At 40.7% G+C, this 23,824-nt stretch overlaps 2 protein-coding genes across 8 annotated transcripts in view; both read right to left on the reverse strand.

Moving 5' to 3' along the window:
• LOC134806956 (uncharacterized) overlaps positions 1-3,142 on the reverse strand; it is a 66,956-nt gene extending 63,814 nt beyond the window's left edge. For all 7 annotated transcript variants that reach the window (XR_008537802.2, XM_054661131.2, XM_054661126.2 and 4 more), the window contains exon 1: positions 3,038-3,142. Coding sequence is in view for 6 of the 7 variants with exons in the window: in XM_054661131.2 (XP_054517106.1) it covers positions 3,038-3,042 (5 nt within the window). In the remaining variant the exon portion in view is untranslated. The remainder of the gene's footprint in view (positions 1-3,037) is intronic.
• A 6,606-nt stretch (positions 3,143-9,748) lies between these two features.
• LOC134806957 (putative zinc finger protein 705EP) overlaps positions 9,749-23,824 on the reverse strand; it is a 109,071-nt gene continuing 94,995 nt past the window's right edge. Inside the window, exons 2-8 of the mRNA XM_063784273.1 lie at positions 22,035-22,180; positions 20,785-20,829; positions 17,017-17,099; positions 15,196-15,322; positions 14,324-14,419; positions 13,706-13,788; positions 9,749-12,643 (exon numbers count right to left, since the gene is read on the reverse strand). Coding sequence (XP_063640343.1) covers positions 12,059-12,643; positions 13,706-13,788; positions 14,324-14,419; positions 15,196-15,322; positions 17,017-17,028 — 903 coding nt within the window. The 5' untranslated portion in view covers positions 17,029-17,099; positions 20,785-20,829; positions 22,035-22,180 and the 3' untranslated portion in view covers positions 9,749-12,058. The remainder of the gene's footprint in view (positions 12,644-13,705; positions 13,789-14,323; positions 14,420-15,195; positions 15,323-17,016; positions 17,100-20,784; positions 20,830-22,034; positions 22,181-23,824) is intronic.

The following is a 23,824-nucleotide window of genomic DNA, read 5'->3' on the forward strand; positions in this document are numbered from 1 at the left end:
ACCCAGCAATCCCATTACTGGATATATACTCAAAGGAATATAAATTCTTGTATCATAAAGATACATGCATGCATATGTTCATTGCAGCACTATTCACAATAGCAAAGACATAGAATCAACCCAAATGCCCATCAATGATAGACTGGATACAGAAACTGTGATACATATACACCATGGAATACTATGCAGCCATAAAAAGGAATGAGATCATGTCTTTTGCAGGGACATGGATGAAGCTGGAAGTCATTATTCTCAGCAAACTAATGCAGGAACAGAAAACCAAATACACATGTTCTCACTTAATAAGTGAGAGATGAAAAATGAGAGAACATAGACACAGGGAGGGGAACAACACACACTGGAGCCTGTCTGGGGGTGAGTGGGGAGGGAGTGCATCAGGATAAATAGCTAATGCATGTGGGCTGAATACCTAGGTGATGGGTTGATAGGTACAGCAAACCACCATGGCACACATTTACCTATGTAACAAACCTGCACATCCTGCACATGTATCCCAGAACTTAAAATGAAATAAAATAAAATTGTAAACAACTTGATTTTGTCTAAACTTCCAAAATGCAGGGATTACAGGCATAAGCCACCGTGCCTGGCCCTGTTTTAACATACCTGAACAAGATTTAAGACATCAGTTTGAAAAGAGCCCCTCTATGGCAGCAACATGAACTCTGTCAAACCTGAAGCAAGAACAAACATCAAATTTACGGTGAAGCTGGGGTACAAAAAATGGTGAAATAAATTATTCTTTATGAAAAGTGTATGGGAAAAATGACCTGAAGAATCAGTCATTTACAAATGGATACCTTATTCTAAGAAGAGATAATACAATGTTGAAGATGAAGTCAACAGAGGAGGGACATCCATACCAATTTTTGAGAAAAAAAATCGTTTCTATGCCCTAATTGAGGAGGATTGACAATTAACAAGAGATACTATAGCCAACACCACAGGCATCTCAATTGGTTCAGCTTACACAATACTGACTATAACGTGAAAGTTGAGAAATTTTACATTTGATGAGTCCCAAATACCCTTGTGCCTAGATCAGCAGTGGACAGAAGCAGAGCTATTAGTAACTATTTTGAGCAAGCGGAATCAGATCCTGAAGCATTATTTTGAAGAATTATAACAGGGAGTGAAACTGGCTTTATCAATAAGATCCTGAAGACAAAGCACAATTCAAGCAATGGCTACCAAGAGGTAGAAGTGGTCCAGTCAAAGCAAAAGCAAACTTCTCAAAAGCAAAAGCCATGGAGGTTTTGGGGATGCTCAAGGCATTTTGCTGGTTGACTTTCTGTAAGATCAAAGCACCATAACATCTGCTTACCAGGAGAGTTCTTAGAGAAAATTAGCAAATATTTTGCAGAAAAGCGCCCTGTAAAGCTTCACTAGAGAGTCCCTCTGCACCACAACAACACTTCTGTTCCTTCCTCTCATCAAACATGGGTAATTTTGCAAGAGTTTTCATGGGAAATTATTAGGCATCAACATTACAGTCCTGATTTGGTTTCTTCTGACCTTTTTTCCCTAATCTTAAAATAACTGTAAAGGGCACCCATTTTTCTTTAGTTAATAATAGAAGACTGCATTGACACGGTTAAATTCCCATTACCCTCAGTTCTTTAGCAATGGAATGAATGGCTGGGATCATCGCTTAATGGAGTGTCTGGACCTCAGTAGAGCTTATATTGAGAAATAAAGTTTATATTTATATTTTTATTGTTAATTCCATTTTTCACTGACATTTTTAAATCTCTTCACAATTCACGTTTGTCTCAAAGGTATTTAAATTTAGAAATCATATCAAGTGTGAAATAAAGAAAATTATATAGAGAGAAGGAGAACAGAATCTATAAATATGCATGTTTGTGTACATACATCCATACACATACATATGTGAATGCATGCAGTAATTTTATTCTCCTAAAGCAATGCCTCTGCCTTCCACCCTCACTGCACATGTCCTAGTCCTGCGATGTCCCTGGAACTGAGCACCTGATTTCCTTCTCTGCCTCCCACATGAACAGGGAATAGAAATGGAAACCACGTTCTGTGGTTGCTGTTGTGAAAATCCATGTTCCCCACAGGCAGAGTTTGGCATCTTACATTCTAGTTCCCATTGTAAAAAAGCAAGCAACAAACAAAAACTACAAAAGAAAAAATGAAATAGTTGAAAGTCTAGAGCCACAGAGGTTCTGGATCCACCCACCGCCAACGGTGACCTCCACAGCCCTCCAGGCCTGAGGGCAGTTATGCCTGAACAGCCTGCCTCTTCACCATCCACGCAGGAAAGTGACTTTAAACTTCAATAGCTACTACTCTGTTCCACAAGGAACCAGGTCAACATTCAAAGTCAGTGGTCTGACAACTCTAAGCTTTGGCCGGAAAGTATTGGAAACATTTAACGTGCAGTGGATGAAGCAGCCCGGCCCCACTGCACACAACACACTCACAGGGACTCAAAGGAAGAGACTCAGGATCCGCTAGGTGGAAGTGAGGACAGACCCAGAAACACAGGGGGTGGGAGGGGGTCAAACCAGGAAGGCTCAGGACCTGACCTCCTCCTAGGCCCTGCCCCTCTAGAACTCGCAGTTTTTTCTGACCCAGAAGTGGATTTCACTGATGGAAAAGAAGTTCAGTATTTCTGGTCCAGCCCAGTAAGCTGCTCCCGTTGCCCAGCCTTCCACACCCCTGCAGACGTCACAATCCCTGAACCCACTAACCTGAAAAGGGAGCTATGCATCACCTGGAGACAGTCCTAGGCCTGCACTCCTGTGATGGGGTCCAGGGTCTGTGTCCCTTTCTGGTTAAAATTGCTGTAAGGCTGGTCGCTGTCTTGGCCTTCCCTGCTTCCTCTCTGTTCACTTCTCCCCTCCTCACCTCATGTGAAGTTTTTACTCAGGAGATGGATTCTCACCCCTCTTGGAACATCAAGGATAGTGCCAGGACACTGCACCATCCCCTTGACCCTGGGATTCTGTAGACCTCAGTCTTCTCCTGAGGTCCCCTCCCTCCCTACCTCATTTTTTTCCATACTTCTGGGGCCTGGGCCTGCTACACCTCAGGCTCCCTCTTCACAGTCACAGAGTGAGGGAGCCCCCTTCATCCTTGGGCTCTGGCCACAGCTCACCTGCTGCAGGACACTCAGCAGCTTTCAGTAGTTCATCCAGACATCCAGTTGGAAGTGGGATTTCCTGGAAGGAAAGCAGGAACCCAGAATTACACTGAATTCTAACACCAGGGCCCAGATTCCCCTTCTGCATGGGACACTAAGCTGCAAACACTACATAGGCACTTAATGCTCAGCTGTCCTTCTAACATCTGGTCCAATTGTGTCCCTCCTCCTTGGAATATCTCAGAAAATGTATCTCCACCTACAGTTGTTTGAAAGCATCATCCTATGTGATTCCAGACCATCAGGGGGTGCAATAGATCCTCACCAGTATTTCCACTCTGCTTGGAAGACTTAGAAAATCCTGAGGCTGCTCAGAGGGTCAGATTCCCAGCTCTGTGTTTCTGTAAAACTTCAGTCTTCCCCAGACAAGTGAGGAGACAGAAAATGTCTAGTCTCTGGCACATCTTTTGCAAGCAATGGCGGCTCCCAGGAATCAAAACTATCAACGAATATATTTTTGAGATTCTGGTCAAAAGAAGAGTCATCCTGCAATTTCAGGTAGGATGGAGTGGTTCTGTGGCTCCTGAGGTGATTTTGAAAAGATCTTGACTCTCAGAAGGACCAAGGAGGACATTTCTGGCATTTCCAGACCAGGAAGAGTGACTGATGGACCTCCAGTGTTACTTGGAAAACTTTTTGTTGGACAGCTTTGTAATAAGAGGATCTTGCTTTGGCTTTCAGGCCTTCACATAGGTTGTTTAGATCATGGAAGTGTTTCTGCATTTCTGCATAGGCTCAGGATGCCTTCTCAAGTCGTCCCTGCAATTATGAGACAGTTGCTTTCTCCAGAGGTCACTTAGAATAATACAAGAGGCTTCACCCTCAAAGGGACACCAGACAATATAGCCACAGTCCAGCCACGATTATCTGTATTTACATACCTGTAAAGTAACACTCCTAGTTATCTCCATTAACTTGGACATCTTTCATGAATAGGGAAACTCTAGTGATTGTTATATAACAGCTGCCACAAAAATTAATCAATAAAAAGAAATGATAAATGAAAAATAATTAATAATCATGATAATGAACTCAATGACCTAAATAGTATGAATTTTAATACTGGTGACAATATAAACATAAGGATACAAAAATTAATGTGGAGCTTCCCCCTAAATATATGAAAACTTCACAAATTGTGTCCTCCTTGTGTAATTTGGAGTGAGAGTCAAAGAATTTCTCTATGAAATGTGTTCCATGATGGCAAACATCAAAAACAGCAGGTGAAAGAAAAGCAAGCCGCAGGAGACCATGGGCTAATATGAACATTTGTGTGCAAACCTCTCTCATCAAGAACTACCAGCCAGAGGTGAAGGGACTGTGATTTGTGTCCTGCCCACCACTGGGCACACAAAAGCTTTCAGTAATGCAACCAGATGGCTGGTTTGGCCTGGCTCCCTGCAAGGAAGACACGTCTCTGATCCCCACCAGCCCATCAGTCCTGGAACTCAGAATCCTACATGCAGTAAACATGAAGCTCCAACTCCATAGCTCACTTTACCTCCTTACTGTCCTTCTGCCATCTGGTGTTGCAGGTGCTCTCCAGATCTGGACTTCTTGGCTCCCTTACCTTTACCAAGTGAACTCAGGATGTATCATTCTCAGTCTTCTCCTGCCAGTCCAAAGTGAAACTCACCAATACAGGCATACCCTGGATGGGCTTCCTTGGAATATTTAGAAAACAATGAGCTTGCTTGGGGGTGGTGTGAGCTCTAGGAGTAGAGTTACAGTCTCCCATGGAAACCTGAGAGGACTTAGAATATTCCCAAAGGCCTAAGCAGTCCAATCTGTCCTGGAAACATCAGGAATGATATACTGGGTCTTCCTGAGGCTCCAAAATTTTTCTAAATAAACTCAGAGGTTACAGAACCATTTTTCTCTTGGGAACTGAAGTGGAGTTATTTGCCTTCTGCCAGCATCTCACTTTTTTTTTCTCTGAGTTAGCTTTTGAGCCCAGAAGTAGATATTCCTTGTATTTGATTTACACAGGGAGCTTCCTAGGATGCCCGTGCCTCTGGATATTTTCTGCATTCACTCAGGTATCGACAAAATGCTGCAGTTCTACTGAAAATCTCTGAGATGACCATTTGATCACCTGAGTAACTTTAGAATGTGTCTTCTATGGAAGCCCTGGAGTCTCCCTTCTGATATTTCATACATTGCTGGTACCAAGTACCCAGGGTAAAACCCTCTGTCAGACATTATTGGCAATTCCAGTATGGAGATGACACTAACGTGATGGGGCTCAAGAATCAGATGGTAGAAGACCAGCTGGGAGGTGAAGTCTCAGTAGGCTAGGGGCTTAATGTTCGATGCACACCAGACTTCTGAGACTCAGGAGGCGGGTGTGGTTCTGTCTGCCCAGTGCCTCTCATCTACAGCCTGGACCAGCTATTTCTTGAGGTGAACTACTGAAGGCTTTTGTACGACGTGTGTCAGGCAAGACTCTGGCCAGACCCTTTGCCATAGTCCATTTGTAATGTATTTCCACATGGCACAGGTATCTCCACTTTTGCCCATGCTCTCATGTGGCTCAGAATTATTCTCGCTACTGCCACTCTTCTTTGCCAACACAGAAGATATTTCAAGATGTAGCCCTAAGCTTCTCCATCTAATCACTAACATGAGGGCTCGTATGGGAACATTGTCACAGGCTTACAGGAATATGTTCTTAAATATCTGCTTTTTTATTACTCTCTTCATTAAATTGACATTTATATCATCACCATTATGATTGTTATTAATGTTATTATTATATTGGTACAGTTCTTTATCATGGATACATTTGTGGTCATTTTTATGCAATGTTGAATAATTTTTTTATGTTCCTGAAGACTGTTGAATTTGCTGAAGATGATTAAAAGACAACCTTAAAACCTAAATACCACAGCAACCCCAGGACTCCTACTGTACTGCCTGGTGTCCTGTAGAAGAATGGGCTTCCTGAATTATTCTTTTATTTTTCAGGCAAGTACCTATTCATACCAGCATAGGAGACTGATGAAGTGCACCCTCATCTTGCCATGGGCTCAGAAAGAATTCATACATATGCTTTACGTGATAGGAACTCTATGTGTAGGCCTGTGAGCCCTAGAATGCACTTTCTTTCAGCAACTAGTCCACCTAACAGTTTTCTAAGTCAAATCCCCTCTCCATGCTTGGATAGGTCATGAATAGCTTTCTGTTACCCACCTAAGATGAAGGGATATTGCTAAATCAGGTTTGTGGCCAAGAAACTTTTACCTGGAGTGGCAGGAGAGGGCCTACCTGTTCACCAGTGTCTGCAACACTTTCTTTTGTCTTCCTTTTTATTTATTTATTTATTTATTTTATTTTTATTTTTATTTTATTTTTGAGATAGTCTCGCTCCGTCGCTCAGGCTGGAGTCCAGCCTCACGATCTTGGCTCGCTGCAACCTCTGACTCCCAGGTTCAAGCGATTCTCCTGCCTCAGCCTCCTGAGTAGCTGGGATTACAGGTGTGTGTCACCACGCCCGGCTAATTTTTGTATTTTTAGTAGAGAGGGGGTTTCACCATGTTAGTCAGACTGGTCTCAAACTCCTGACCTCATGATCCGCCTGCCTTGGCCTCCCAAAGTGCTGGGATTACAGGCATAAGCCACCGCACCTGGCCTCTGCAACATTTTCTAAGTCAGTATAGAAGCTCTTTGAACCACCTTTTCAGTCAAAGAACTCATGAAAAAGTCCTCCAAGAACTTGTGACCTTCTGGAAATTGTCAAAATCTCTACAGGTGTCCAGAGTCATCTACATCTGTATTGCAAGCCACTGACTGGGTTCCACCATTATGAAAGCAAATGCAAAATATGCCATGCCCACCAAAAAAAATCCAGAAGCCATGGTATTTAGCTGTTTCCATCTTTCTTGCCTCCTGCAGGTGGGAGAGTACTGAGTATCATGCCCTCCTACAGCCTCTGGAGGACATGCCAGTGCCTAGAGGTACCAGGAGAGAGGGGCCATGAAAGAGCAGATGACAGCCAGGTGGCTGGGAATGACATTGTCCTGGGGCTTATTGCTTGTCATGAACTCTGCCACTGGGCAACATGTGCAGGTGTGGACCCGTGCCTTCTCTGGATCCCTGCCCCATCAGCCAGCTGTCTTATCTCCTGAAAGCTGGTAGGTGTTGGTCAGCATGGTGTTCCAGGACCAGGGTTATATTAACATTCTCTCTTAGGCTGAAACAGCAGAAGTTAACACAGGAGTCCCCAGGTGTGCACATACTAACCTCCAGATTGTTTTTCTTCTCGTTCTAGATGTTCATCCTTGCTTTTTGGGACTTGAAATAACCCTACACAGCCAAATATTTATGCCTATTATCCACTTATGGAAAACTTATATGTCCCAAGTCCATAGGGTTAGTATTATTATCAGTATTAAAACCATTAGTACTAGTATCATGATGATCATTATTCCTGTTAATATCCATCAATATTTTTATTACTGCCATTGTTAATATGGATTTTTCATTATTGTACAGCAATGAATATAGTTTATCCATTCACAAATGGTGTTCAGTTACCAAAGATGACTACAAGGCATGTTCTACAGACATATACACACACAGCTGTCCTGGAGACCCAGCTTTGCCACCAATTGCTCTTTCGTAAGATGAGATCACCCAATGCTCACCAGTTTTTCAGGACTCGACCTGAGCTGGCTCAGCTAGACCTGGAAAAGTTTCCTATGCCCAAATGTACTTGGAAAAATTTAAAAGTCTCTTCAGAGGCCGAGTAATAGCTTTTGGCAGCTTCTAAGACCAGGGAGGGTTTCTTGGCCATTCAGAGCCATTCAAATATTCTAAGTAAACTCAAGGATCCAGAAACCCCACTTGCAGTCATGAAATACCAGTGAATGGCCTCTGTGAGTCTCTTCAAGGTTTTCAAAGATGACTGCCTGGGAAGGGTGGCCAGGAAGTCACCCAAGCCCAACCTTCTGCAGGATGTTCTATGTCAGCCAGGGACCCAGTGAATTGCCATTGAACAGAAGGGAGGAACAGAGACAGCATGCCTGAGCTTCTGGAAACATTCTAAGTGCCCTTGTTGGCCCAGAAAAGACTGGTGCTACCATATGAGGCACAGACTTGGCAATCTACCTACTCCAAGAACCACAGAAGGTTTAAAGGTTCCCAGGAAGTCCCAGGAAGGGCAGCCATGGCCCTTTAGAGCCATCAGATTTTATTCTAAGTCTACGTGGGAGACAGTGTGCTTAGCTTCATAAAAACACCAGTGGAGGTGCAAACACTTGCCCCAGTATCCAGTCTTTTCTACCTCATCTCAGAGCCAGGCAGCCACTATTTCCCAAAGCTGCTGTGCAATGAAAGGGGAATATTCGAGGTGCTCTCCTGTGCCCACGAAATTATGTGGCTGTGCTGAAAGGCAGGAGATGTCCTCCGGAATGCTCTTCAGAAATCTGACAACACTGGTCAAGATTAAAGAAGCTCAATTCAACGTCATACAAAACCAATCCCCCCCCCCAAAAAAAAAATGCATAGTGAGACAAAATGATGAACACACCTGCTAATAATCATGAATGACAATAATAACAACAATGATGATCTTAGTGATAATGCCACCAACACTGTTAATGGCAATAACAATAAACCTGAGGTAATGAGTGTTAGGGTCCCGATTCACCGATGTGAAGGATGGCGACAATTTCTGGCCTCACAGAAATAAAGGAAAAGTAAACACCTGGAGGAGGAGGAGGTGAACCTGGAGCTGCCGCCGGCCTCTGGGCGCTCCTTGGTGGAAGGAGAGGGACTTGGTCCTGAGCCTGCCCGGATCCACCTACACCAGAACCCGGGAGTCCCAGTCCCTGGATGGACTCAGTCCCACCCAGGCCAGACGCCCCGGAGCCCCGTAGCCCGGGTCCTCCAGCCCTCGCTGCCACCGCTTCTCGCGGAGCCGGGTCCGCCTCCGCGCCACCTCAGCCTCTGCGGGGCTCTGGGAAGGCAGCGCCGAGGATGCTCCGGGCCCAGCGGGGGCATCCGGGCCCAGAGGGGGTATCCGGCCTCAGGCGGATACTGACGCCCTGAGGGCGCGGAATAGGGCGGCCTGCGCAGGGCCCGCCGTCTCGGGCCTTGTAAAAAGAGCGGCATCTCCAACGCCCCTACCGGAACCTCCCCGGAGGCCCCAGCCCCAAAGCCAGGGCAATGGCGCCTCCCTGACCTTGGGTGAAGAAAACTCAGGTCCTCCCTGGAGACCCGGCCCGCCGCGGGAGGCAGACCGCGCATGCGCCCTGCATGGCCGGAAAGATGGGTTTCATTGCCCTCTGCCGGCCATGAGGTGGCAGCACAGGACGTTTGGCCTTAGCGGTGGACCTGAGTCTGAATCACTGAAATTCAGGTGTGGATTATTCAGTACTTTTCTTTTGGAAGATCAAATGGAAATTGAGTACGATATCTTGTGCTTTAATTAAAGAAGATGGAAATAAAGAAGAAAATTCAAAAATCAGTATACAAAAGTCGATTGATTCCCTCTATGTGGAGGGAAGACGAGCTTGAATAAGAGAAGCATTCTGTGTTATGCTTTAATAATGGCTGGAGATCTGCCACCATGCATTTGTCAAATCCCATAGAATTTCACAGCACAAATAGTACATCTTAATGTGGCTCAGGAGTACATATAATGTCAGCCACAGTTTGTGGGTAAATTACATATTTAATTAAATAGATTAAACAATAAATAATGATATGAGCTCTGCCTGGACACAGTCCTCGCCTCTCCAACCAGTTTGCCAAGGGCTTGAATTTCTTGCTCATTATCCTCACACTTGACATAAACCCTGGCTGCAGAGTAAAATCAATCACTTGTGGAGATTTTTTAATATAATGATGTGTCAATTTCAACCATGGATAAGGCCTTAGTAAGGCCTACCGTATTAAGATTGTGCCTGTTTGGCAAAATTTCAAGTCATCCCACTTGATATTCAGGAAACATTTTCTCTTGAGTTTTAGGTTCAGTACTGAGGCTCCTTCACGGACAATACATTTTCCAATTCTGAGGACAAGGCAGAGGAGGGCCCCTCTGTGAGAACTTTCATTTTGCTTCGGGAAAAGTACATTGAATCAAATATAGAAAAGGCTTGCAAGGTGGCTGACAGGTTCGGCTGTTTTATCATGCTGGTGTTTTATCTTCTGGACTGCAGTAAAAGGAGCACAGCTGTGTCTGTCTCTATGTAATAACTCAGGACTTACCTGAATAAAATGTGGGGTGTCATGAGATGAACTGCTACTTCCAATTAGAGAGGCTCCAGGGACAAAATTTCAAGAGCCTTCTGAGGGATGGAAGAGAAGAGCTGCCTTATTCTCTGATCCCAGGTAACTGCTCAGAGACAGAGGCAAGGGCTGGGGACACCCAAATGCATATACTAGGTGTCTTTGATACAGCCTCCATTTCCCTGCTAAATCTATGCAATGACACACTGAGAAATCTAGCAAGTGGGGCTGAAGATCCCTAGTGTGTCAACTCGAGGGGTGGATGGAAACAAGTGGTTTTAGTGGACGTTGAAGTAAAGGGAGGTGAGCTGTGAGGAAAGAGCTGTTGAAGACTGGGGAGACTCAGAAGTTGGGGTAGAATCTCAACCAGGAATCTCACCCAAGGAGTGCAGATGCAAATCGATTTGTTAGGACTGCATAAATGAAAAAAGGACTTTGCCAACATAATAAGTTTTTTCACCAACAGATTGTATTCTTTCAATATTTGTAAGTATTGATCTTTTGGAAAAGTTTAATGAGATTTCTTATATAATTCTGCATTCAATTTATTCCCTGATCACTTTGCTATTATGCATTGACATGCCACATTTTTATGAATAGATATTTCCTCAAATTTCTGAATTATTTTGCTAAAGTGTGTGTTAAGAGTTTTTCTAGAGGTCCACCTTCTTGACTCACTTTTCTGATGAGAAATCTATCAGGTTTCTCCACAGTGATTTTCAAGTTTGATAGCTCCTCAATGTGAGAAACTTAATGACAACTAAGAAATGAATTACCACTAAAGAATTTTCTCCTTTCAAGATGCTAACCGTGTTTTGTCCAGTGAGAAATCTCACATGTGCCACAAGTGTTGCTCTATGAAGAAAGGATTTCTCATGATTTTTCATTGCATAACTTCTCCAGTAAGAAGTATTTGGTATTCCAAGAGAATTCATTGCCCTTGGAAAGACTTTCCCTTCTTATTTAGCTTATAAAGGCTTTCCTCTCTTATTTTCCATTTTAGCAGCATTTTATCACTGTGTTTTCTTGTGAACATCAGGCCTGGTGCTTGGCTGAATGTTTATTCACAGAAAATACAAATAAAGGGTTCATCCAAGTAAAGTTTTCTCATGTTATTTGACAATAAGTTGCAAAGAAAAACATTTTCACACTGAATGCAGAGTTAGAGAGTCTCTACTTGAAAGTCCCACATGTTTTAAGTTAAAGCTGTTGCTGAAGACTTTTAGTTGATTATGTTGACAGTTTCAGCTCTCTCATGTCATTTATGCTCAGATCACTAACAAGTCTTTGGTACATACATGTCATACAATTTCTCTTCCATATGAATTTATTGACGTGGACTGAAGAATAAAGGTAACTGAAGTATCTTCCATGTTGATTACAGTATTTCTTCAAAATGTTAGTCCTTTGGCATGTTCAGATGCTACAACTACAGCTGAAGTCTCTTCCACATTCCTGACCTTCGTCATTCCTAACACCGTGTCATCTAAAGTCAGAATATGTTCTGAAGAAGTTTATAATTTTCTCTCCAGGGTGAATTTTCTGATGCTATTTAAGATTAGTACATTGACTGAAGGCTTTCCCACATAAATGGCATTCATATGGCTTTTCTCCAGTGCGTGTTCTCTCATGTCATCTAAGGTCGGAAGACAGACTGAAGGCCTTCCCACATAGAAGACAAGCATGTGGTTTCTCTCCAGTGTGAATTATTTTGTTTCCTCTAAAGCCAGAGCTTTGACTAAAGGCTTTCCCACTGTTATCACATTCATAACACTTTTCTCCAAGGTGAGTTCTCTCATGTCTTCGAAGGTTAAAGGATTGAATAAAGGCTTTCCCACATTGATGACACTTATATGGTCTCTCTCCCGTGTGAGTTTTCTCATGTCTTCTAAGGTGAGAACCCTGAGTGAAGGCTTTTCTACATAGATGACATGCATATGGCCTCTCTCCAGTGTGAGTCATCTTGTGCCGTCTAAGGTGAAAGCAATTAGTATAGGCCTTTTCACATAGATTACATTGATATGATTTACCTTTAGTATGAATTTGTTTATGTGGTTTAGGGGACAAAAGATTACTAAGGGATTTTCCACACTGTTTGCTGACATAGGGTTTCTTTCCACTATGAGTTAACAAACACTGAATTATTGTGGAACTGTGAGTGCAATCTTCTCCCGAATCATTACATTCAAAAGGATCCTCCAGAATGAGAGAGTTCTCCTTTGGGACAAAGATTAAAAGCTCTTAATGGTTTACCCACATATATCTATACATTCATTTCACTACCTTTGAATCCTAGACCAAACATTCAGTGGTAGACCCCAGTTGAAATCTTTCCAATGTTTCTTGTGTGAAAGGAAATTAAATTTTGGGACCCCAAACTCATTTAACCAAAGGGAAAAATCAAGCTGGGAACTGGGTCACACAAACCTGCCTCCCCCTTCTGGTTCCTAAATAATATGGCTACAAGATGAAAAGCTACACGCCTCCCCCATAGTTTGCCCACGAGGAAATTCCTCATGAGCTGTTAAAATTACACCATGGCAATGCAAACTGATAACTTGTCTTTACAGGTGCAGTCATCCCCAGTTCACTAGACACAAATGCATATCTGATTGTTTCCCTGCCCCATTTTGCCTATGTTGTCTTATGTAAAATGCAGCTTTCCTGCATTATTCCTCTGCCTCATTTGTTTATGTCATCTTATGTAAAAAAATCCAGATTCACTGAGCCAGAAAAATGCATGAATGACTATTTATTCTACCCACCTTTTACATGAAAATTGTGTACTTCTCAATATCCCACCCTTTCCCCTTTAAATTTAGAGCCTTCAAAATCATCTTTGGAGAAAGGCATACACCTGTCCCCTGGGTGCATGTCCTTAACTTTGGCAAATAAATCTCCTAAAATGATTGAGACTTGTCTTGTCATTTTTCTCGATTGACATTTGCATATACATTATCTCCTGCAGACACAGATATGTTCTCTTCTGTAACATCTCAACTGCAGGGTTATTGCATAATTGTGATGATATCAATATCTTTCAATGTCTGGGCATGAGCAATGTATATGCACTTGTTCTATTTTAGAGATCTCATGTTATGGTTTAGAACACAGGTCAATGTATTCACTAAATTCAAAGTATCCAATTTTTTTTTTTTTTTGCTTAGAAAGCACTTAATGCCAGCCTAATTACACTCAGGTGATTGTGCTTCATTACTAACTTAACCCATTACCATGTCTTTAACTTAGATGAGTGGTGTACACAGCTATAAAACTTACCATTGTCATACTGGCGGATGCATCTTTTCTGGTGATAGGATGCATGGATATCATGTGTGTTTTCTTAAGGGCACTTTCCCTGTCTGAAATAATTGAAAAATAAATTGTTACATTGGTATTATGGTAATAAAATTGTTTGAAAAGCCCCAAGGCCCACTTACTTTTTTCAAAAATTGACACTTAGATGTAGCAAGTGTGTCAAATGAAGAAACTACTTGAATAGAAGAAATAGATTGTACAGTGTCAGCAATTAGAAAAGATTTTTAAAATTAAAATGTGAAAAGAGTTAAAATGGAGATGAGATATCAGGCAGGTAAATAGAGGGATAGTCTTCACAGGGGTATCAGAAAAAGAGTCAGCATATGAAAGTTTAACCCCAGCCAAGTACATGAATTATCCTTTTCCCAAAAGTAAAAGAAAAGAAAAAAAAGAGGACACAAGAGTAGCATCTGACACATGAACAAAATGATAATAACATCTAAGGAATTCTGCTCCAGTAGCCTAGCCTACATTTTAGAAATTATCACTCATTTAATAAAACCACTAATTAATATTCAACTGATATTATTCATTGACAAAGCACCTCCTCCTATTAGAGCACAGGACCCTGTTGCTTACCTGGATTCTGGTCTTGAAGAAATTCTCTTCCTTCCCGCCACAGCTCTTCTCCTTGCTCCAGCTGCAAAATTATATAGGATTTGCTTATCTGGTACCCTGTTAGTGGAAAGAATACATGTGTTTTGAGTTCACTGTCAATAAATGTGCATTATCACCAAGTGTAAGGCAGGCTATCAAGGAAGAATAAAAACAGTGAAGGTCAGCTCAGGCCACAAGACCTAGAACACAGAAAACTCCCCAGGATTTTTCTGACCCAACGTGAGACTAGAAAATAAATCCAAACCAAAGGTCCATCAGGAAAAGGAAATTCAAAACAGTCAGGACCTATGAATGCTGAGTCCATGCCTAAGTTCCAAGACACAATGCGTAATACACAATCTTTTCAGAAAGAGAGTAATTAAATCTCTGCACAGTGTGTTTATTATTATTCTCATGCACAACAAAAAAATCATTTGATTTACAAAAATAATTGGTGTTCTATATGGAAAAGATATTGCTATTGTTTTCACTAATTGGTCTCAGCCTAAGCGTAGACTAAAGCAGAAGAGTTATTTAGAAAATATTTAATTTAATACATTGAAAATATTCATCAAGTTCCCAGGTCTGTTATGAGTATTAGAGACTGAGTACCAAAGAAACCATGAAATCCTTGTCAAGACTACATTCTAATTGAGTGACAAACTAAATAAAATAAAATAAAAAGAAAGATATTTATTTCAGATAGATTTAGAGAGTTCAAACCTTTTTCAGATGAGATCTGTGAGAGAAGCAGAGAAGAGATTAGAGTGAGATATGGGGAAGCTGTTCTAACCCTTATTGAATGAATGAGCGAATGTGTGTCTACATATGTATGTGAATGTTGAGGGACTCACCGAGGGACAGCAGGTGACTGATATTTTCCAGCATCACATCTCTGTACAGCTTTCTCTTGGATGTGTCCATCATGGCCCACTCTTCCTGGGTGAAGTCAATAGCTACATCTTCAAAGGTCACTTTCTTCTAAAACATCACAGACATTTTAGTTTAGACAGAGAAATCCTTTTCAATGTCCGGAAGAGGAAGGCTGAGATGACATAGCTAGAAGCTGGGTATGCAGAATGCTCAGTGTTTTGAGTTCCAGCCAGTTCATTCTCAGTAGTAAGCTGGTATCTGCATTTCAGATTCACTCACAGAGATATACCCACTCTGAATCCATTAAACTTTACTATAAAGAAATATCGCATGAGGTGTGGCATAATATAACCCAGATATTTTTCAGTAATGTGTTAATCACCTCTACATAACTGATTATAAAATTTTCACTTGAACATTCATAAATAAAATGAAACTTACCATGAATTTCAAGTAAATTACAGATTTGTCACAAGGCAAATAACCATGATTTACTACTTTTTAAGCATGACTGTGATGAAATAAATTATTTCTCTAGATGAACCACAGGTTTCTCACCAATCAAATGGTTAAAAGACCTATGATGTGTTTTGAATAATCTAATGAACTAATAGAAAACGTGTTTCCTATCTAGCAAATATTTATTAAATATAAGTCATTGGTCCCTTATTCATTAAAAAGTTAGAAAGTAATGACCCAGACTCCAGCATTCTTCAGAACTGAACAAGCTTTATGCAGAATATAGGATTCAATTCATACATATAGTCTCCCTAATGTTATATAATTCAGGTGTTCATGACAAGGCTTAAAGACAGTCTAGCAGCACAAGACAAGACCGCTGAGGCTGCTATACTGAGGAAATCTTAGTCTGATGATTCCTGTGATATGAAGCCTCCTGTTCTCAACTTTCTCTCTGCAATCCAAACATCAGTTATCATTGTTTCTCTTTTAAATTTACCTTGTCACTTCACTTGTTCAAAGATTTAAAAAGCCTCTTCATTGTTTTTTTTCTAACTAGCCCTTATAAAGCCTTTCCACAGAACCCTAAATTGTACTCTTATCTACTATATTCCTTCTTCTGAATGTGCAACCATAATTAAATAATTATATTTCTTATATGTTACTTTCAGTTACCAGAAGGCAAAAAGGTTAATTACCAAAAGGTAAAATGAATAGGGATAAGAATAATAATGACTTCTTTAGTTGTCCTTTCACAAAGTTTTTAAAAGCTCAAATATATTTTATCAAACTCTTCTTTTCGCTCAACACTGCACAGCTCTTGCCCAAGTCTTATCACACTGGATTTATTGAACTCAGCTGCTAGAACATCAGACTCATTGTTGGGCTGTGATGTTCTGCTCTTCACTCATCTCTATCACCTGCATTCATCACAATCCTAAGTCTATTTCAGCCAACAGTACAGTTAATGGGTCAATTATTTCCCTATGAGATTACAGGATGGATAGAAGAAAAAGAAATATATAAATGAAACCTCTCATATCTTTTTTGTAAATAGCCTTAATAGGGGCTGGAATAAAGTAGTGTAATGTTAGAAATTATATTGATAATTTAGGAGTCTTTGACACATGATACCCAACCTAGAGTCCTGAGAAAACTTAATTGGAGGCCAGATACCTGAAAGCCTCCTGATTGCATTTGGAACACCCAGGCTGGGTGGATTTTACATAGTAAAAACAAACAAAAAAATAATAAAACTGAAACACCCATGCAAATTGGAGAAAACTGCCCATTTGCCAGCAATATGGGTATAATTTCAGTAGAAAGAGGCATCCCCTACTCACTAGTGAATGCATTGTCAGGAACTCAGTTTCTCTCTGTCTTCCTCTGGATTTCCACTTGCAAACACTTTAGGCACTAAGAAAAGCTGAGGTTGGAGAAAGAACATGTGAGACACCAGTCTTGTGCACAATTTTCAGATCAACCTGTGATGAAAAGCCAGACTTTCACTGAAGTGTGACACCAGCTGCACCACAGCCTAACCAACAGACACAAACACACAGAGGCCTCTCCTCTTTTCCTGTGGTCAAAATTAGGAAGCCTATGACTATGGTTGCTAACCAAGAAGGAACACAGATATCCTGTGAATGAGAACATCAAAAGCACGGAGTTTTGTATGTTAATTGGCACAAGTCCAGATATTCAATTCCCTCACTGATTTTAAAACACAGGGATCCCTGACTCCATCCACATGTGGAATATGATTTCCACCTATAGATAAACACTGGGATTTCTCAGATTTTATACTCCTAGTTTATGCCCTAGCAGTGTTTCTCCAACACCCACCACAGCCTCCTGAATCCTTACTCCACTTTTACTTTCACTCAACTCTGACTTTTGTATATCCCCTTGGAACTTGGAAATAATCAAGTAAGAATCTGTTCTACGGTCGAGTGCGGTGGCTCACACCTGTAATCCCAGCACTTTGGGAGGCCAAGGCAGGTGGATCACCTGAGGTCAAGGGTTCAAGACTAGCCTGGCCAACATGGTGAAACCCCATCTCTACTAAAAATACAAAAATTAGCTGGGTGTGGTGGTGCTTGCCTGTAATCCCAGCTACTCAGGAGGCAGAAGCAGGAGAATCTCTTGGACCCGGGAGGCAGAGATTACAGGGAGCCGTGATCCCACCACTGAATTCCAGCGAGGGCGACAGAGCGAGACACTGTCTCAAAAAAAAAAAAATCTGTTTTAGGATGGGGATAATCAATTGAGGGATTTATTTCACTTAGAGGGTAAAAACTCCCATCCTGCTAATCTAGCCCTTAAAATCTCCTGCATCAGAAATTAGCAGGAGTACCTTGAGTCTTGGTGTTTCTTTCCTGTGCATACAGTCACAATCCTCTAGGATGCTCAGAAAATACAAAATGACGTAGGGGTGGGAGAAATTTAGCAGCTCAATCTGATATTTTACTAAAATGGTATCTAAAATTCTTGCAATCATGGTTTATATTAGTCTTTGTTAGTTGCAATATCTCTGATTATCATGATACATATTTGCTGAGAAATACTGATGTCCATGTACATATTCATACATAGATATGTAGGTATATAGGTGCATATGTTTATATGAATGTATGTGTTTGAGACAGGGGGAAACATGCGTGTATTATTTCCCTGCCAAAAATATAAAAATAATTAAATATATTTTATGTACAAATGATAATTATGTGTCATAAACAAAAAATTTACTGACCCATTTGTACATGAAGTCCAGGAAAAATAAAAGGGTAACTTTGTATTAATTGTGACATTGTGCTTACAGATGTACATATACATCCTTATTTAACCCTCATAATAACCCTGCTGATTACAGTTTATTTACAAATTTAATAAATGATCAACAGGGTTTGAAAAATATGACAAAATTACAAAATTAGAAAATGACCCAGCAATATTTTTAATTATATTCTTCCTGTCACTGCCTCTTCTTGCTTTTTGACAAAATTACTCCCCTAACCAAGGTTCTCTAAGATTCTGGGGACTCCAGTATTTAGACCCCAGTTCCCAAACATCATTGTGTCTATTTTTACTGCCACATTTAACGCACGTTTACAGACTTCAACAAGCACTTTTCAATATCAACTTTTTTCTTATTCCTTGGACTATTTTCTACATCTGTTCATCAGGACTCCAGTAACATATGACTCCATCTGCCTGTCCCTTCCATGAATGTAGCTGACAGTACATGTAATATGTAGTCTATAATTCAAGCAGAACAGATATTCCCTCAAAAAAATAAGATATTAGAGAAGGCCTACAAAGCTTCAGTGAAACCAGCTGTAACCCTTAATATTATTACCATGTAAGCTCTTCCTCGAATATCAAAATAAGATTTGGGCTTTAGAGAATGTTTGTGTGTAATTATAACCCAAACATGAATGAAAAGTAATTTAACTGGTCATATACAGACTGTGCCAGGGACAAAAAAGGACAAATATTATAAGAAAGTTAAAGCATACTTATTTCATAAAGGACTCTTGTGTGGAATCTATAAAAACTATTTCAAGATGTAGAGATTAAATATATTTTAAAACACATACGTACACAAGCAATCTTTAGGAGAAACTTTTAAAAACTTATGTTATGGGTCTAAAATTTTCATTAATTCATGGAAAAAAATGTATTGACAAACTTTTCACCAGAGCAGGAATAACAACTTATGTATTTGGTGACTTCAAGATGAGAGCCTGCACAGCTTAGTATCTCCCTCCAGATGTCTCTCTGTCTCTCTCTTTTTTTTTTTTTTTTTTGGCGGAGTTTCACTCTTGTTGCCCAGGCTGGAGTGCAGTGGCGCGATCTCGGCTCACCGCAACCTCTACCTCCCGGGTTCAAGCAATTCTCCAGCCTCAGCCTCCTGAGTAGTTGGGATGACAGGCATGGGCCACCGTGCTCGGTTAATTTTGTATTTTTAATCGAGACGGGGTTTCTCCATTTTGGTCGGGCTGATCTAAAACTCTTGACCTCAGGTGATCCGCCAGCCTCCGCCTCTCAAAGTGTTGGGATTACAGGCATGAGCCACCGTGCCCGGCCCAGATCTCTTAAAAAGTCATGAGGAAGGAGCCATTCTGCATCCTCAATATTACCTTAATATTTTAAGGGCAACCGTAAAAATTAAGAGGCCTACTTGTGACTTCCTAGCCCTTTCACGGCTATTTAGACACACCTTAGTGAAGTATTAGGAATGTATTATTAGGTCTCAAGTTCCTGGACAACAAAACCATGTTCTCCAACAGATCTTCAGTAAAAATAGCTGATGTCTATATTCTTTTGCCTGTCCTTTCCCTTCCTTTAATTCAGAACTGTAGTCTCGAAAAGTGCTATTATTTAGTAGATTCTCTCAATTCTCAACACCAGTGCTATACAATGTTGAATGACATCTCGAGTGCTAGGGAAACAGCAGCTGACATTCTAGCGATCAACAAATAGAAAAGCAAAGATCACCACAGAGTAAAAGAGAATAGATTTTTTTAAAGTATGAAACCAAAACGAATATATATCAGATTACACTATAAATGGAAAATCCTATTATCTTGACGGGATTGCAAGTCAGATTACACTATAAATGGAAAATCCTATTATCTTGACAGGATTGCAAGCCTCTCATGGCTTCCAACATCCAATATATTGAAAGCAGTTCAGGAATGGTGAAAGTGGAATGGAATTTAAAATTATTCTAAGGTTTTATGTGTGAAAGCCCCATGCCCTGAAAAAAAATATTTATTTTTTAAAGTTCATAATGAACACTGCATACAAAGTTTGTGTAACAGGAGAGAAGAAAAATCTCACATTTTAAAAAAAGGAATATGCAACATATTTACATACAATAAAATAAAATTAAATTAAAATACAGCAATAGAAGACAGAATCTAACATCTGAAAATCAAGGGAGAAATCTATTTTAAATAAACTTGGCGCAATTTTTAAAGTACGTTATGAAAAATAATAATGCCTGAATATAGTACGTAAAAGTACCAATACAATAAAGCTAAAACAATATCCATGGAAAAATTATTTGCTGTACATTATTTTAAAAAAATAATCTAAGTACTTACCTCAATAAGGTAAATGAATGAAATTTAAAAATTGCTTGAGAAAATCTGTAAAGAGAAATGAATATAGAGAAGAAGAATATAATTTAACTATAAACCACACAAATAGAATTTAAAAATAAGTGGTAGCCAACATGCCCAACACGATTTTCTGTGATGAAAGAAATTCTCTATATCTGCATTGTCCAATGCAGTAACTACCACACATATGTAGTTACAGAATTTCTAGTTTGGCCACGACTTTGGCTATTACTACTAAGGATATGCCATTTAGTTATTTAATTATAATTAAATTACAGTTTATAGTCACATGTGACTAGTAGTTACTATATTGGCCAATGCAGATCTAGAATCTTGGAGGAGGCAGTTAAAATAACGAGATATGGTCAAAACAGAAATGGAAAAGGCACACAAGTAGTGAACACAGAATATGAGAATGGGAAGTAACAATTCACACAATAAAATGTAATAATGAGATGCTGCCTTGATGGGACAAATGTCTAATGATATACAAGGCTTGTCTTGTTACAGGTAGAAGAGCATGAGCAGGGCAGGAGAGGGCTCTTCCCCTACCCACTAGAAATGTCAGGTGATGGCCTGTCAGTTATCACATTGCCTCTCTAAAAATTATAATTAGGCAGCACCAGAGAGAGGCCATTTCCTGATGGTCTACACCTGTTAACATCAAAAATGTGAATTAAATGCAGACCCCAGGAAGAAGCAACTTCTTGGGCATGCATGTGAAGAGACAAAAATGGCAAAGCATAATCTGGGGGCACACTCCACCGGAAAAGGAAAGAAAGCTTCAGATGGACATGCATATAACTCCCTAAACACACCGTGCATGCTCAATTTCAAAGGGTAAGGAAAGCACTGTGCATGCTGGAAACTCTCCCTAAAGGAAGAATCATGGGAAAGAGGCAAACCCATCGCAGGATCAAGGTTAAAGGCTCTTCTCTTTTCTTTCTTGGACCTTCAGGCATCTGCTCGGGTCTCTTCCAAGAGAATTTTCCTCTCCTTCCTGTTCTAAAGCCTTTTTAAATAAACTTCCACTCCTGCTCTGAAACTTACTGCTCAGTCTCTTTTTCCACTGTATGCCCTTCAGTCGAATTCTTTCTTCTGAGGAGGCAAGGACTGAAGTTGCTTATGGACCTATGCAGATATGCTGCCAGTAACTGGAATCTCTTCTACTTGTAACAGTATCATTGTAAGGGAATGAGGCCAGTTTACATCTCAGTGCTTGGAGAACTCACCAGAAATAAGAAGTTGGAGGATGCAGTGAACTTAACTACCTTCCAAGGCAAGTCCCACAAGCAAGCAGCAAGACTCTCTTTCCCCAAGGTCTTAAACTCTTCAGATGCTCCTTTTCTGGGAAAATGCATCCTCTGATTGGCTTCCCCTTATATATGAAAAAAATAATTAATAAACCTAATCACCACTACATTCCAAGAGACATGCCCTGATTGCACAGACACTGAATCTAATCAAAAACTTCATTCTGGAGACACTCCCTGTTCAATTTGATTGGATTTTTGAGACTACTACTAAAAACCCTCACATAAAGTTGGAAACCAAAGAGTCAAGGCTGTTTTGAAGGAAAAATATGAACATTAATTCCTTTTTTTATTCATAAGTGCTTTTGAGTGTATTATATGTACTAGAAAGCATTCACAGTCAAGGGATACAGCAAGAAACCAGAAAAACTAGAGTCTTATGAAGACTCTATATTCTAAAATTATTTGGAGGTAAACTGGACTTGAAAACAAATGGAAGGTGAATAGATATAAAAAGTTTCAATGTTCATATGATGTAAAAAAATAAAATATATTGCAGAAATGAAGATAGGGGTCATGTAGTGCTTGTAAGACCACTGGTATTGTCTGAAATTCAAGTAGGCTGCAGAAATTTGGATAACTAAAAGGAAAGCAGATGCTAATGGAAGACAATGAAGAAAGGGCCTCAAAGACATTTCAGAGACCTTGGCTGGTGGCAGCCCCTCCCCTCAAAGGCCTGGAGGCCTAGGAGGGAAGAATGGTTTTGTGGGCTGGGCCCAGCGCAAGTGCAGGACAGTGCTCACAGCATTCTAGGTCTCAGCCACTTCAGCTCCAGCCATGGCTAAAAGGACCCCAGACATAGTTTGGGCCACCACTTTAGAGGGTGCAAGCCATAAGCCTTGGCAATTTCCATGGGGTATTAAACCTGCAGGTGCACAAAGTACAGGAGTACACTGCTGGTAAAGATATACCTGAGACTGGGCAATTTACAAAAGAAAGAGGTTTAATTGGACTTACAGTTCCACATGGCTGGGGAGAGGCAGAAGGCAAAAGGCATGTCTTACATCACAGCAGGCAAGTGAGAGAATGGCAGCCAAGCAAAACTTGTTTCCCCTTATCAAACCATCAGAACTCGTGAGATTTATTCACTACCATGAGAACAGCATGGGATAAACTGCCCCCATGATTCAGTTATCACCACTGGGTCCCCCCACAACATGTGGGAATTATGGGAGTACAATTTGAGGTGAGATTTGGGCGGGGACACAGAGCCAAACCATATCAGAAGCCTTCGCCTGGATTTCTAAAGATGTATGGAAAAGCCTGTATGTCCAGTAGAAGTCTGCTGGGTGGAGACTTCATGGCGAATGTCTACTACAGCAGTGCAGATGGAAAATGTGGGGTTGGAGCCCCCACAGAGTCCACGCTGGGGCACTGCCTAGTGGAGCTCTGAGAAGACAGCCACCATCCTCCAGACTCTAGAATGGTAGATCCACTGACAGCTTGCACCCTGAGCCTGGAAAAGCTGCAGGCACTCAACACTGGCCCTTGACAGCAGCCATGGGGACTGACCCTTGTATCCAAAAGAAAACAAATTGTTCTACCATAAAGACGTGTGCACTCATATATTTACTATAGCATTATTTGCAATAGCAAAGACATGGAATCAACCTAGACGCCCATCAATGTTAGAGTGGATAGAGAAAATACAGTATATGTACACCATGGAATACTACGCAACCATAAAAAAATTATGTCCTTTGCACCAA

This window comes from Pan troglodytes, chromosome 9, assembly GCF_028858775.2.
Source record: "Pan troglodytes isolate AG18354 chromosome 9, NHGRI_mPanTro3-v2.0_pri, whole genome shotgun sequence".
Taxonomy (NCBI): Eukaryota; Metazoa; Chordata; class Mammalia; order Primates; family Hominidae; genus Pan; species Pan troglodytes.